Source organism: Pinus tabuliformis, chromosome 9, assembly GCF_031772625.1.
Source record: "Pinus tabuliformis cultivar Carrire ecotype Pingquan chromosome 9, CPIR1, whole genome shotgun sequence".
Classification (NCBI taxonomy): domain Eukaryota; kingdom Viridiplantae; phylum Streptophyta; class Pinopsida; order Pinales; family Pinaceae; genus Pinus; species Pinus tabuliformis.
This window is the reverse complement of record NC_142307.1, coordinates 729,653,664-729,668,176: the sequence shown is the minus strand read 5'-3', so window position 1 is coordinate 729,668,176 and position 14,513 is coordinate 729,653,664. Positions and strand designations below refer to the sequence as shown.

Genomic DNA, 14,513 nt, shown 5'->3' with positions numbered 1-14,513 from the left:
TGCAAAAGCTTCCATAGTGATTACTGCCCTTTGTTGTTCAAATACTAGATTTATGTTGCGTATTTCAGAGAGGTAACAATAAGATGAGGCGTGATTACAACAAATTGTGATTAAAATAATGTATGGCGGTGGTTATGTATTTTGATGGGATGGAGATTTTTTCGCCATGGAGGGCCTGTGGGGTGTTTCACCTCTAGTATAAAGCGAGCGTCCTAATTAAGAGAAATACATTAAACCTCTTCTGCCAACAGTGGTAACAATTATTTGTAAAGGCTGGTGTCTAAAATCAAACTAGGAGGAGCAGCTCTCGTATTTCAAAAGTCGAGCATCATAATATAATTAACGCTGATACCATCATTATAATAGCCCCACTATATCCATTATAATATCAACTAATAACAATATGTTGAGACTACCATCGAAAATGCCATACGTCAATCATGAACATGTAGAGACATACGGTGGACAGGATGAGCTTCGTGTATCGTACCAGAATGAGAAACAGGACATGCGCCTTATTATGCATACAACATATCATCACGAACACTATATAACGCAACATAATACTCCAATATATGCCATTCTCATCCTCGAATGGCAGTAGACTATGTCGCAGAGCGTCTGGAAGCCACACGAACTCCAACCTCATATGCTGTTCATAATATATATTGCTCCGCTGCTCACTATGGTTCATCTACATGACACGCTGGTCGATCGTGCTCGACTGGTACTTGAGACACTCGATCGATAGGGAGAGGACTTTAGTGGCTCGATTTGCTTTGGAACCATTACATGACAGTCTTATTATGTACGTAATGACTCAATTAAGATGCCCTCTACCCTTTTCCATGGAGGTCACCCGATCTTGAACCAAGAAATTGAAGATTTAGTTGTTGGCTGCCACTAATAGCTAACTCTGCATGATACAATATATGAGGATGCCGATAGTTCACGCATCGCTTACAGACCATAATATCAGTGCTGGCAATAATGTAACGTTGTCAATATGGCAAAACTTTTGTGCAAGAGGTATACAACTGAAAACCAAAATCCTTTTCGATTTTGAAATCACTGGTTAAGGAAGATCCTGTGCCTTTGGTGCACCAAAATAAACAGTTATTCAAAACCCAACAATACAATTCTTGCTAAAAGGCTATCTCCAGTCACATTGTGAAGATGACCATTAAATATAAGATAACCAATTTGTAGGTTGACCATGGGCTTAGCTTGAACGTTGCTTGGACCTATTTCATGAGGCACTGTAAATATCACTCTTGTAGCTGATCCTTTCAACAATTTTGTTGCCTTGGAATCATTTAGTTCTTTTCTGTCCTTAAGGGATACTTGGGTACGTCCGACTTGCTTTTTTAATGTATCTACAGTAGCTTTAAGGTCACGTATCTTTCGAAGGAAGCGATGCATACAATGAGTGACTAATCCACGAAGCAAAGCATATCCCATCAAAGAAGCCTCCAACATGTGGGTTTTCAAGAGAATCAGTTCAGTCGGAGTTACTACACCCAGTTGCATTGTCTAGGACCTGCCTATTAAAAAGTTTGCTCCATTTCTAAGTCTTGAATCCAATACATGTAATGTTCTTTCTGGTACCCTCTGGTCTGCTCTGTCCTAAAGTCATAAATCTCAGGTCTGTCACATCTACAGACCATGTAATGTTCCACGTTTTCGTAACGATATGTATATAAAGATATTTTAATGTGTAACGCATAATTGTAATGGTTTTGGCGTTACTAATTTAACCTATTTCGACTTTGTAACACACCGGTCAGTCTGATACCGCAAGAAACCTTCCATATTTCTCTCCATGTTGCTATTCCTTTCTGCGAAAGTTTCCGAGGCCATAATTTTCTTGCCCTTCGTTTCGTCAATTCAATCCATTCTGTTGATATCACATTCACCATCTGTCACACTACTAACATTCAAGTCCGCACACTTATCTTTCAGTAATGCACTGCATTCGTTGTTCTGACTTGGCAGGATTCTGCTCATAGCAACGTTGAATGCCTCTAGCTGTGTGTAACAGATCAGAATGTGATAATCGTATGCCTTAATTGACAATAACTTCTTTGGCAGCGTCATCCACACAAGATAATTATTTTGGCACCTCTGTCCCTCCTTTGTAATGCATGTCAAAGGTATGGTGTGCTTATGCATGTAGTGCCTCATACCTCTACATCTATGTGGTCTACGAAATGCTCCTCTTCTCGTTATCTTCTGCCATTGCACCTTGTCACAGTTTAGAAGCATCCCACCATATGATTTAGAGACCATCAATTGAAATTCATTGATATGGCATTTCAATAATTCTTACTGCGACAGTCGTGACTTGTGAGAACATGAGTACGTTGCAATACAATGTTTCCCTAACATAATACCAAAGTCTTCAAATTGCTTTCCCATTCATCGTCTCAGAAGCTAAGCTTGCCAGGCCTTTCTTGTCTTTTCTAGTGTCATTGTATTCTGTTTCATTCTCGAAAATGAAACCCAACAAAGTCTATTACAAAGACGATGCACACAAATTTCATATGCCCACACATATTCCTTGTACATCTTCCCAACCAACATTTATGATTAGGTGAGCCATATGAGGACCTAAACCCAGAAGGGAAAGTAGGTCCTCAAGGTTTTTTTTTGTTTTTGTTTTGTTTAGTTCTATCTTATTTCGTATATCTTCTGGTTGTTTGGTTCTTATTTAATTTTGTGTTGGGTTAATAACCAGGAATACAATGATTTATTACATCTTTGTCTTTTTCTCTATAACCATCTTCATTTCTTGCAAATATTTCACAAACGTGAAATACAGGTGCTGAATCTCAGGATCTTTATCATTGTTGATATGGTCCACAAAGATAAATTGAATGCGATTTGCAACACACCTCCCTCCAAGAAAGGTAACTACTTTGGTGCATCCTCAAATGCATATGCAATTTCTTTTTTCGTAATTCTTAAAATATTTGACCTGTGCCTTCTCCAATGTTTTGGATGCAAAGGGGAGTGTATTTTATGGAGGAATTCCATGAGTTCAAAGTAATAGGGCTGCTGTGAAAGAATTAGCACAACCTCTTATGCTTTTTCTATTACACTTTTTTCGGCTATGGCCATCACTTGAGGCTGATTATTTTGTGACCTTCACCGAAATTTGGAATCCTAATGGAACAACATGTCTTCCTTGATCTATAGTAGGTAATCATTCAATTTTCTTCATTCCCTCCACAAATCTTCCAAAGATGAAGTGTAGCATGTCCATTATCTCCTCAGGACATTTTATGGACTGCTCTCCCCATGAGAAGTTGTTTCTCTTCTAACACTGACTAGATGACTGCCTAGATTCCTAGAGCAACTCCCCTTGAAACCATGATGAGTTCATTATGTCTTTAAGTAACGAGCTTCTCCTTTTTCTTCCTCTTCCACACTTTATTGGGCTTCTTTCTATTGTCTGCAATTCTTTTTGAATCGGAGTTCAATTTGCTTTGATTAGCTTCCATCATATGTCTAGGGTTCTTTAGGATATATGGCAACCTGCAGTGTTTGGCCATGTGGCCTACACAAATAGCATTTTATATGTCCAATAAATGGAATAAATGGCGTGTGCTTTCTTGAGCCACTTTTACTTTTCTTTTCATACATTTTGCATTCCACTGCTTTATGTCCAAATCCATAGCACAAATAACAATAACCATAAAAATGATTTGTGTACCTGGTGAATGATTTTTTTCTTTGCTTGTTTACATGAGGGAGCCTTCTTGGTTGCTACGTCTTCTGCTGACTGAACTTGATTTGCTTTCTCTTACATTCTGCTGTCACATGTCCATGTTCATGACAAGAAAAACATGTGATATTTCTCTGAGGAGCAAAGAATTTATTTTGAGATCTTCCGAATTTGTTCAACTCATTTTCAGGAGAGAATGATCTTCTTGCAGTGACCCCTTTCTTCATCTTATACTTTGGCTTTTGATATTGCTGCTTGTTTTTGTTTTCTTCATTATTAATCATGGTGCTTGTCCCTTCTCCTACAGGTCTTTTTAGGAATATTTCATTATCATCTTTAATGTCTGTTTTGTCTAAGTTCTTCATGAGACAACCTCCCCTTCTAGTTGCTCACACAACCTATTCTTTTCTTCTATCTTACTTCTAGCTAAATCAATCTCATCTTCTAATCTTTCACACTGTAGGTCTCTCTCCTTGAATTTACTACTCATCACCTCTTCTATTATCCTTGCTTCTTCAAGTTGTGTTGTCATGCTGCAATTTCCTTCTGTACTCATGCTCTCTCTTATCACATATATGCACTAGTTTCTTTAAATCTTTGTTTTCATTTTTCAATCTTTCTATGCTAGCCAGTGATAAGTCAAGCCTAGGTTGATGCTCATCTACGTTTTCTTCATGAGAGTCAGGTACATTCACAAAGTTTTTTCTCCTTTTGACAAAGTTTTTTCTCCTTCCTATTTCTCTTTTCTTTCTTTGCATTGCTGCTACTGCTAGCCTCTCCATGCATGAGTTGCAACCTATCCCAGATTTCTTTTGCCGAAGTTAAGTCTATTATTGTATCAATATCCTTATTATGAAGATTGTTGTACATAACACATATTGCTTTAGCATTCCATTGCTGTTCTTGCAAAGAGGAGAGTCTTTGCGGTAACCATCACATACAAGCTTCCATACAACGGTTTCATAAGCTATCAATTCAGATTTTGCCTTATCTCTCCATTCATGAAAGTTTGTTACACTTATCACAAGTATAGTTTGATAGTCCATAACTCAACCAAACCTACCTTCAAGCTGTTAGGCTTATATAGAACGAACTGACTCTAATACCAATTGATGAAAAGTTGACTAAACTGAGAGGGGGGGTGGGTGAATCAGTTTAATCCATTCATGGACATTAAAATTCTTTTCATTAAACTCATTAACTAAAACATTACATGAGAAACTTAACAAATAATGACCAGCAGAGTGAACATGTGAACAACATGTAATAAGCAAACCAAAACATCACATTAACACATAATAACAACACACATTGACATCAGATATAAGTGGAAACCCATAAAAGGAGAAAACCACGATTTTATTATTGTTGTGATGCAAAGGCAAGCTCTTGCTCATTACATTTGATTTTCTGTAGGCTCCAACCTACAGGAGGTTGCTACCTCAATTTTTCTGCAAGTTACAACATGCAAGGAAGTTACAACTCCCATATGTTTTCTGTAGGCTACAACACACAAGAGGTTCCTAGCTCAACCTGCGCCAACTAGATATTTATCAAGCCACAACTTGAAAGGAGACCGCAATCTCCTGATACAAACAAGAAACAACAATGTGTTGGTTAACCTGGTCATAAATTTTGCATATATCCATCTTCATTTCTGCCTTTTCTTCCCTTCAAATCTGCTTCACATAAGCTTTATATGGGCCAGGTAACTAATGCGTAACACTTAAATCAGCTCTCACACCTTCTCCAACTCTCTAACCCAAAAAATTGCTCTCCAACTTTGCACACATTTATAAATGAACATTGATCGTTGTTCATGTTCCACTCAGACGAATATGAAATGACAAAACTTGTATCTTTGCATCCAAAGGTGTCCCTTCAATTCCAAAACTGCTTAAACTCTTGAATATTAAAATACATAAAATAAATTTCATCATATCCAAATGTCAAGCATTCATACTCATGTCAATAAAATAAGTAAATAACATGCAATATTACAATCTTGAATTCATATTCAAATAGCCCTGCATCACATATTTCTCCATGTCTTTGCCTTTTCCTTTCCTGCACATATTTTCCTTTGCCATACCCTTGCATCACAACACTGCCTAGTCTTTGCTCCTTTGTTCAACTGTCAATACGTAACATATCTTTGTCAACATCACCATCTTACACATCTGTCAACACCACCTTCTTACACACATATGGTGACCACACTGCATGCTACTCTACCTTTGTTGCACCTTTACCTTTGCTACTCCTTACCTTGTTGTTATGCTCTTTCCCTTGCTGCTTCTTTTCCATCATTTGCAAGAATGCCATCATGATATACTATTATTTGATCTATTGTTGCCCTAGCTGCTAGCCAGGGATGGACTTTTCATCAAATGGATGTGAAAACTGCTTTTTTGCATGGCTTCCTCAAGGAAGAGGTATTTGTGGAATAACCACAAGACTTTGAAGAGCATGACAGGGAAAGTCATGTATGCAGACTGAAGAAAACCTTATATGAATTGATGCAAGCTCCAATAGCTTGGTATGCTCGCATTGATAACCACCTAATAAAGCTTGGTTTCACAAGAAGTAGTGCAGACCCAAACCTTTACTTCAAGGCAGTCCAAGGGATACCTTTGATTTTGATATTGTATGTTGATGATTTATTCTTGACAGGAGGAGAACCTCTTATCCTCCAGTGTAAGAGGGAGTTATCTTTTGAATTTGAAATGAAAGACCTTGGTTTGATGCATTACTTTCTGGGTCTAGAGGTTTGACAAAGAATTGGTGAAATTTATCTTTCTCAAGGAAAATATGTTGTTAAGCTTCTTGAAAGATTTGCTATGGTAGAATGTAAGTCCATGCATACTCCTATGGAAATGATCTTTAAGAAATTATGTGGCAATGTTGTAAGACCTAGTCAAAAAAATCCCACAGAGTATAGACAACTCATTGGTGCTTTGATGTTTTTGGTAAACACTAGGCATGGAATATGCTTAGCTAAACACTTTAAGTTAACATATGATTGATCCTTTTCATGTCCGCTAGATTGCTGCAAAGCATGTACTTAGATACTTGCATGGAACTATAAATATATGATTGAAATATATTGCTAAAAATGTAATACTTCATGGATACATCGATGTTGATTGGGCAGGTAACTTTGCTGATAGAAAGAGCACTTCTAGATGCTGCTTTAGTTTGGGATATGCCATGATCTTTTGGATGAGTAGAAAGCGTAAGTATGTTGCACTGAGTATAGATGACGCTGAGTACATTGCTGCAAGCATGGTTAGTTGTGAGGCAGTTTGGCTGAAAAAGCTTTTTGGGGAACTATTTGAGCAAGTTCCGGACATAACAGTTATATATTGTGACAATAAGAGTGGGATTCGTCTTACATAAAATCATGTGTTTCATGACAAGTCCAAGCATATTGAGAGCAAGTATCACTGTATCTGGGATATGGTGCAGAGAGGAGTAGTGAGACTCCATCACATCTCCACTGATGATCAGATAACTGACATTCTTACCAAGTCTTTACGGAAAGGCAAGTTCTTGGTTTTTAGATAGCAGGTTGGACTTATGGACATGATCCTTCCGGGAAACGGTCATAGCTGATTGAGAACAACGAGCTACCTTTCCCTTCCCCTCTGTCAGAGGTCACATGATTAGCAAATGATGCCGGAAAACTCCAGAGGATGAGGGACCTCTTGTGTAGTGTGTGTCACAAGAGTAGGCCTTAGAATGCATCCAACCCATAGTTTGGGACGTGGGAAGAGCCACCTATCTGGCCAATAGGTGTAGTGAAAATTGTCTAGGATGCATGTGTTCCACCATTTGACACTTGGTTGTGTTTGATTCTTGTTTGTGTGACTTGTTTGAGTCTTGTCTATGTGATCCTATGTTCTATCACCTAATTTTTTGAGATGAAAATTGGTTGAGTGTAATCCTTGTCTATGTGACATTTGATGATCTTTTCCTTTCCAAATTTGTGTCAAGTGGATGATTCTTCTTTAGATTGAAACTTCATTGTTACAGATGTTATAGAGCTGAGTTTAGCTGAGATGAATGAAAGAGATCAAAGGAAGCAAAGACTTTCTATGCAAAAAAAAAATTCCTCCCTAGCTGAGAGGGAGTGTTAAAATTTGACAGTTCAAGGATGAATTTCTCTTAAAAGAAATCACATCTTTCAGTTTTGTTTGAACCACCTATAATAAAATTTCATTTCTAACAATTCTAATATGACTTTCCAAAAGTAATAAGTCACATCTCAATTTGGAAGTGACTTTCCAAAAATAGAAAGTCATGTCTAAATGATCAAGGATGATCTCGACACATGGAATCCACTTTGAAATCAAATCAATCATGATTATACAAGTCAAGAATTAATATTTTTATCTTTACTAGTATTATTATTATTATTATGATACTATTATTTATAAAATAGTCTAAAGTCATTCACCTTTAATGGATTAATAAAAACAAATTCTCCCATGAAATAGGTAAATTAAATTGAGAATCTCTTGGCAAATTGAACCTCTCATGGAATAAAATAGTAACTCCACACTTAAGAGAATGCAACTCTCTCTCACTAATTCAATGTATGGCAAAAGTGTAACTACTCATTAAATGCACTTGTAACTTCCTCATTCAATTCGATTTGTAACTTTCACCAAATATTCTCTCATGTCTAAGTGTAACTCTCTCTCTCCAATTCGAATTGTAACTCCTCAAGACTTGTGTACCTCATTCTCTATTTTTGGGATGAGTTACACTTCTCCTCAAGTAAGCCCTCCCTCGTAGAATTCGATTCTCCTATTATTGGCTCAAGGCATGAATTCATTTTGTAACTCCTCTCCTTTTTCATTTATTTAAGCAAGAGCAAGTGAGAGTTGAGAGTAGCATGTTCATTGTGAAGAAGGAGAGCTAGTGTTGAGTGTGTGTAAGAGAAGTGTGAGAGAAAATGAAGAGTAAGAGCAAGGAAAGGGCTAAACCAAGAGTAAAGGACAAGATTTGATCAAGAGGAGGAGATCTTCAAGCAAAGAGCAATAGCACTTCAACTTCAAATTGATCAGACATTGGTGACTTTATTCACACATTCTCTCTTTATCTCTCTCTATCTATTTGTACTCTGCTGAATAATTGAAGAAATCTAATAGAAGAAAAATTGTTTGGGTTTTACCCTTGTGGGTTTTTCCCTGGTCATTAGACCTAACTCTCAGTGTCTCATATTTGTGCTTCACTGGCTTCATATGATCTTTAAGTTCATGTTCTATCTACAATTGCTGATATGAAAGACGAGATCTGCATTCTAAGTAATTGTAACAACATAGAACATTCAATTTTCTACAAAGTACATTCAATTTTCTGCAAAGTATATTCAACTTTCTGCAAAGTACATTTAGTTTTTTGCAAAGTACGTTCAACTTTTTGCTAAGTACATTCAGTTTTCTGGTTAGAACTTTCAAGTTTTTGCAAAGATTTTTAAATTTTTGCATAGAACTTTCAAATTTTAACATTTTGGAAAGAACAACTCCTAGTTTTCTCCAAAACCACCTAAAAAGCTGCCACTGTGGGTCCTAGAATCTCCCCACACATGTGAGATTTGACTAGCTTGTTTTGGAGCAAAACTGGTCGGGTTGGACTTGTTGTCGCTTAATATGTACAATTAGATTAATGTGGGAAAAGTCTTCAACCCCACGAGGTGTGGTCTTTAAGGTGCAACACTCAAAGAAGGGGTTGTCACCTATTCCCAACTCTCTTTGTTTAGGTTCTCTCCTGGCTAAACGAAGTGGGGTGGTCTCTAAAGATGATTCTAAGAAGAAAACTTGCTAAGGACAACAAGCTCTAGGAAATTAATAATGCTAATTGAATTAGCATATAACAATCAACAATTAGGAGCATATAATAATCAACAATTTAGATAAATCAATTATGTTCACTAGATATCCAACAAGACAAATATAGTTAGACCAGTGCCAAATATTCTTGCAAGAAATATATGCTCACAAATGAATCAACAATACTTGCAAATGAGATATATCAAGAAAATCAATAAATTGCACAATTGGATGAGTTGCAAAGCAAGGGGTTAGTGAAATAAAATCACAAGAGATTATGCACAACTTAAGAAATGAGCAATAGAAATAAAACAAGGCTTGCAAAATAACTAGAACTTATACTTATATTAAAGAGAAATGCTCCCAAAAGATAGAATGATATCAAAGGACAATGAACATGTAATTGACAAGTACAATAACAATAAAATGTGATACAAGTAAAATGAAATTCTCGCACAACAACCAATTGTAAAATGGAATAATGTTAAGTGAGTGTGTGATGGCAAAGTGGCCTTTGTAAATTTTAGTTAAAACCTATTTTACGATTAGACTTTCGCTCAATTCCTCAAAACTTGGTAAGGACTGAGGTGAATTTGCAAGAAGGCTAGGGCGAGGAGGCACTTGTCCTTAATTAATGATACCCACCTAGACTTCAAGACAACTTACATGTCTTTGTTCATCGAAGGACTTAGCCACAAGAGAACAACGAGATCACGCGTTTTAACCTTTGCTCCTAAATCAAATTTATAGAATTGAATGACAATTAAGGAAATATTCTAAAATTTCTATCAACCAAGCTTATGCTTGGAGGTAAATTTTAAAATGGAATTGAGAGTAAAACAAGTGCTTCAAGTGAGATTAACAACATAAATCAAAATGGTCAAATTGGGAAATGCTTTAGATATGCCAATAGTAATACCACTTCACTTAAATGATCGAATTAGACGTGCGTTTAGAGTGCTTAGATGATCAAAAGAGAAAATGTGAGCTACACAATGAGGCATACGTAAATGAGATCAAGAAAAAACTATGCTAATTATATCTAAATTTTAGTTAAACTTCTTCAACAAAAATGCAAATGAGATCAAGACAAGAGCTAGTCAATTGCAAATTAGATCAAGTAGTGAAATAAAACCAAGCTAATTAATTGACAAGTGATTAGAAGATTAGAAACTAGATTTACTAATTAGATAATGCAAGAAACTAAACTAACCTAGCAAGTTAGTGATCAATCAATCAAGATCTCCTACCAAATGAGGAGAAGGGATACCATGGGGAAAACCCCAAGCTCCCTCAAGAAAAATCCTTTTATTATATTACAAAGAGGCCACTCTTGGACAAGAGAGTGTTTTAAAATTCGTGAGGGTTTACAAGAATAGTACTTCAATGAGCTAATACAGCTCCTCAAAGAGCTAAGAAAAATATTAGAAAATTCTTTACAAATTTTATGATGAAATTGCCATGGAAAATCCTACAATTTTTTTTGTTTGTTTGTTTTTTAACCTGCTTAAGCACCGAAGCGATTTTCGCACAAGAGAAAGGAGAAAGCCTCTCCTATGTTTGCGGCCAAGAAAAATGCTTCAAAAATAGAGGATGGCTTGCAAAAAAATGATCTTGATTTATAAGCCTTCAAATGATGGCTCTTGTCCACAGTGGGACTTGAAATAACCCTCAAACCCTAGATGTCCAATATGGAAAAAATTTGCGCAAAGGAGAGAGGGAATGACCCTCTCTTCCTCACAACCAAGGAGGGAAGGCCTAATTTTTTTTTTTAATTTTAATTTTACAAGCCTTAGTATGTGAGATCTCAAAAATTTCACTTGAAAGTTGAAACCCCAGCCGTCTAAACTCCTAGAGGCAGATTTGCGGAAGTGTTTGGAGAAGAAAACATAAATGTCTCAAAATCACGAACAAGTGTAGGCTTGAAGCTTCAAAAAATTGTGATGTGTATATATTTAAATTCCCAAGCATTCACCTGCAAAAGAACTATGAAAAATTTCAAGCCCAAAACCCTCCTTTCCAGCTAGATCTGCGCAAGCCAAAGAGAGAAAAACAAAGTATATACAAGGGAATAAAATTATATAGAAAGAGGGTTAGGAAATATACAAAATATTTACAAAATTTACAAATTTGTTAGCTCGAAGAGTATGAGTACAACTCTGCTCTTGGGAACAACAATATAGCTCTAAAATTAGTCAGATTATTCAATAAATCACAATAATAGAGAGATCAATTTTAAAATTTAGAATGATTTCAAGCAATGGCAATGGAACTCACTTCAATTTTTTTTTGATTGATAAGCCTTTGGAAGAGATTAATGTGGGTTCTTTCACTTATTACATTTTACGTCAAATAATTATAAAAAATCCCGACCAGTGAAAAGTTTTAATAATTAAAAACTCACATTTAGACAATTAATTTCTGCGAAACTTTAGAGATGATCCAATATGGCAATTTACATCGACTCTAGACACTAGGACTCACCTATGATTTTACCATCAAGTCTCATTCTCTAGCTTTGGGGGATATGTGGGAGAAAAATTCAACTGATTATTTAGTGTTAAGAAACACAAATAATTAACTAGAGGGCTAAAAAATCTTTTTTTATAACAACCCCAGAGGGCTGCAGAATTTGGAATACATAGTGCTGATAGTCTGCTGCAAGATGATAATGAAGTTATGCAATTCTGACTGTTCTGATCATGATGGAATGCTCTGAAATGTGCTTTGGCATGGAGTCCTTGACAATTCATTAGTTGACACTTGAGTGGTCAACAGGACTAGCCGGTACCAAACTGGGGTACCAAATACCAAACTCGCTGGTTGGTACCCTAACTGGTACCAATCGGTCCCCAAACCAGATTTTTTCTACTGGTTCATTGGCTGAAGGTTGCTGACCAGTTGGTTTGACCAGTTGCCAGTTCAAACCGGTTGGCTTTTAAAACTATGACTCTGTGTACGCTGAAAAGGCCTGTCCTGCCAGTATAAATATTCATATTATACTCAAGGGTGCTCTGCATACTTCTTGTAACTATGCCTTCATAATGCTTTCAGTCATACCGTTATCATATCATATATCGGTCAGGACAGTCAGGACTATGTATGATGCATCGTGATATATTATAGATGACGAGTCCAGTATCCATAAATGGTTGATAGAAGTAGCAGTAATAATAGTTTTCTACATGTTCACTCTATATAGTTGAGTTTTGCTGTTAACATGTGATCCTCATATATGCTGGTTTCTGGTTATTGTTTTATGGTTTTATTTATTGACACAAGCAAGATTTCCAAATGAATCATGACCAAGCATAGCCCCACCGTCGGTCTAATTGTGCTTGCATGATTATACTGTACAATTCTGTTTGCTTTCCTAGTTTACTACGGAGTCCATAGATAAAGCCGTTTCACAGCTTGTTAAAGTGCTGCTTGCTGTTTATTATGTTCACAAGTCTAGTAGAAATTGTTATCCTTCATGATATGGGTCTCTGTTTTTAGTACGTTACATGCAATCTCATTAAATCTGTAAGTTCTTAATGTTTCAGTCTGACCTTTCGGATATTTTTATTTGCAGATACTAAAGATACAACAGCGCATGCAAGTCCTTCAGTCTGGAAAGGCAAAGACATAATAATTTTCACAGCTTACAGCCAATGCAATTTGTTAAGCAGATCTAATCTACCAGTGGATTTTACTAATTTCCTTTTGGATCTTATGATATAAATTAAGCAATGACAAGTAAAGAAGAGTCACCTGGATTTGTGTAAGTTTCATGTAGTAGAAACAGTGCTTGTACATTGGATTTTGTCAGCTCTAGAAGCTAGATATAGCTTAGTTGAATTCGGGTCCATCTAGATTCCCAGCTCCTTGTTCAACACTTAAATTTCTACGTCAATAAGCCCGGTCTCTCCAGTTAATATCTATGGGTTAGATTTCTACAACGATATTTTGATAAGATTACATTTGTCCATGTCACTAGAACTCATAATACCTATGTTGAATATCTTTTGGAATATTAAATAGTGGATTTTGGAATATTAAATATTGGATTGATATGTAACGCATTAATTATATTAACGAAACAAAATGCATGGACATGTTCATGTTTTTACTAACCGTTTCCAACAATGAAATTGCAAATCAATCTATTATAATAACAATAAAAATAATCATCATCATCTAATTTTGAGATTTTGAGTTTATGGTTAAACTAGATACCAAATTGGTGTATGCGACTCTTGTTTGTGAGATGGAGATTTATTTTGTGTATCTATTTGATTACAAAATCTACGAAGACGTACATATTCTATCTCCTCTAAATTTGAGTATGTGACCTCTTCTGAAAAACACACGTTCTTAAGCATGAGTATATGACCTCTTATGAAAAACACACGTTCTTAATCATGAGTATATGACCTCTTATGAAAAAATACACGTTCTTGACCATTGTTATCAGAGTGGCTCCAATGATGGGGATGAAGTGCTAGTTTCAATAGGGCTCTAGTATAACAATTTATAGATAGTGCCACATTTTAAAAGATAATTTACATAATTGATCCCTGTAAATTGAACTCATAAAATATGAAATCAAATAATTTCTTAATTCTTTTCGATTATACTTTTTAATATGAACTCTTTTCAATTATACAATTTAGGAATCAAATTAAATAAATTTGTTCCATATTTTTTTTTTAAATATTTCTTATGATTCCTAGTTTCTTTGATACTATAATGAATGTTTTTAATAATAATGAATGCTTTCAATAATAGGATAATGTAATCAAAACATATTATATCTAAAATAATATTTATTAAATACGATAATATTAGACACCGCCTTGTTTATTCCAAAATAATGGGAATATCATTGATGGTGAATTTCTTTATTTGCCTTCTATGTTTATTTCAAAATAATCAATAATATTAATTTTTTTTTAAATACGATAATA

At 35.6% G+C, this 14,513-nt stretch overlaps 1 protein-coding gene across 2 annotated transcripts in view; it reads left to right on the top strand.

Moving 5' to 3' along the window:
• Positions 1 to 13,606, top strand: part of PFD6 (prefoldin 6) — a 152,977-nt gene extending 139,371 nt beyond the window's left edge. The window contains exons 6-7 of one of the 2 annotated variants that reach the window (XM_089440414.1): positions 2,822 to 2,909; positions 13,139 to 13,606. In XM_089440414.1, coding sequence (XP_089296540.1) covers positions 2,822 to 2,909; positions 13,139 to 13,287 — 237 coding nt within the window. In that variant the 3' untranslated portion in view covers positions 13,288 to 13,606. The remainder of the gene's footprint in view (positions 1 to 2,821; positions 2,910 to 13,138) is intronic. The other variant, XM_089440415.1, reaches the window with a different exon arrangement.
• Positions 13,607 to 14,513: the final 907 nt, after the last annotated feature.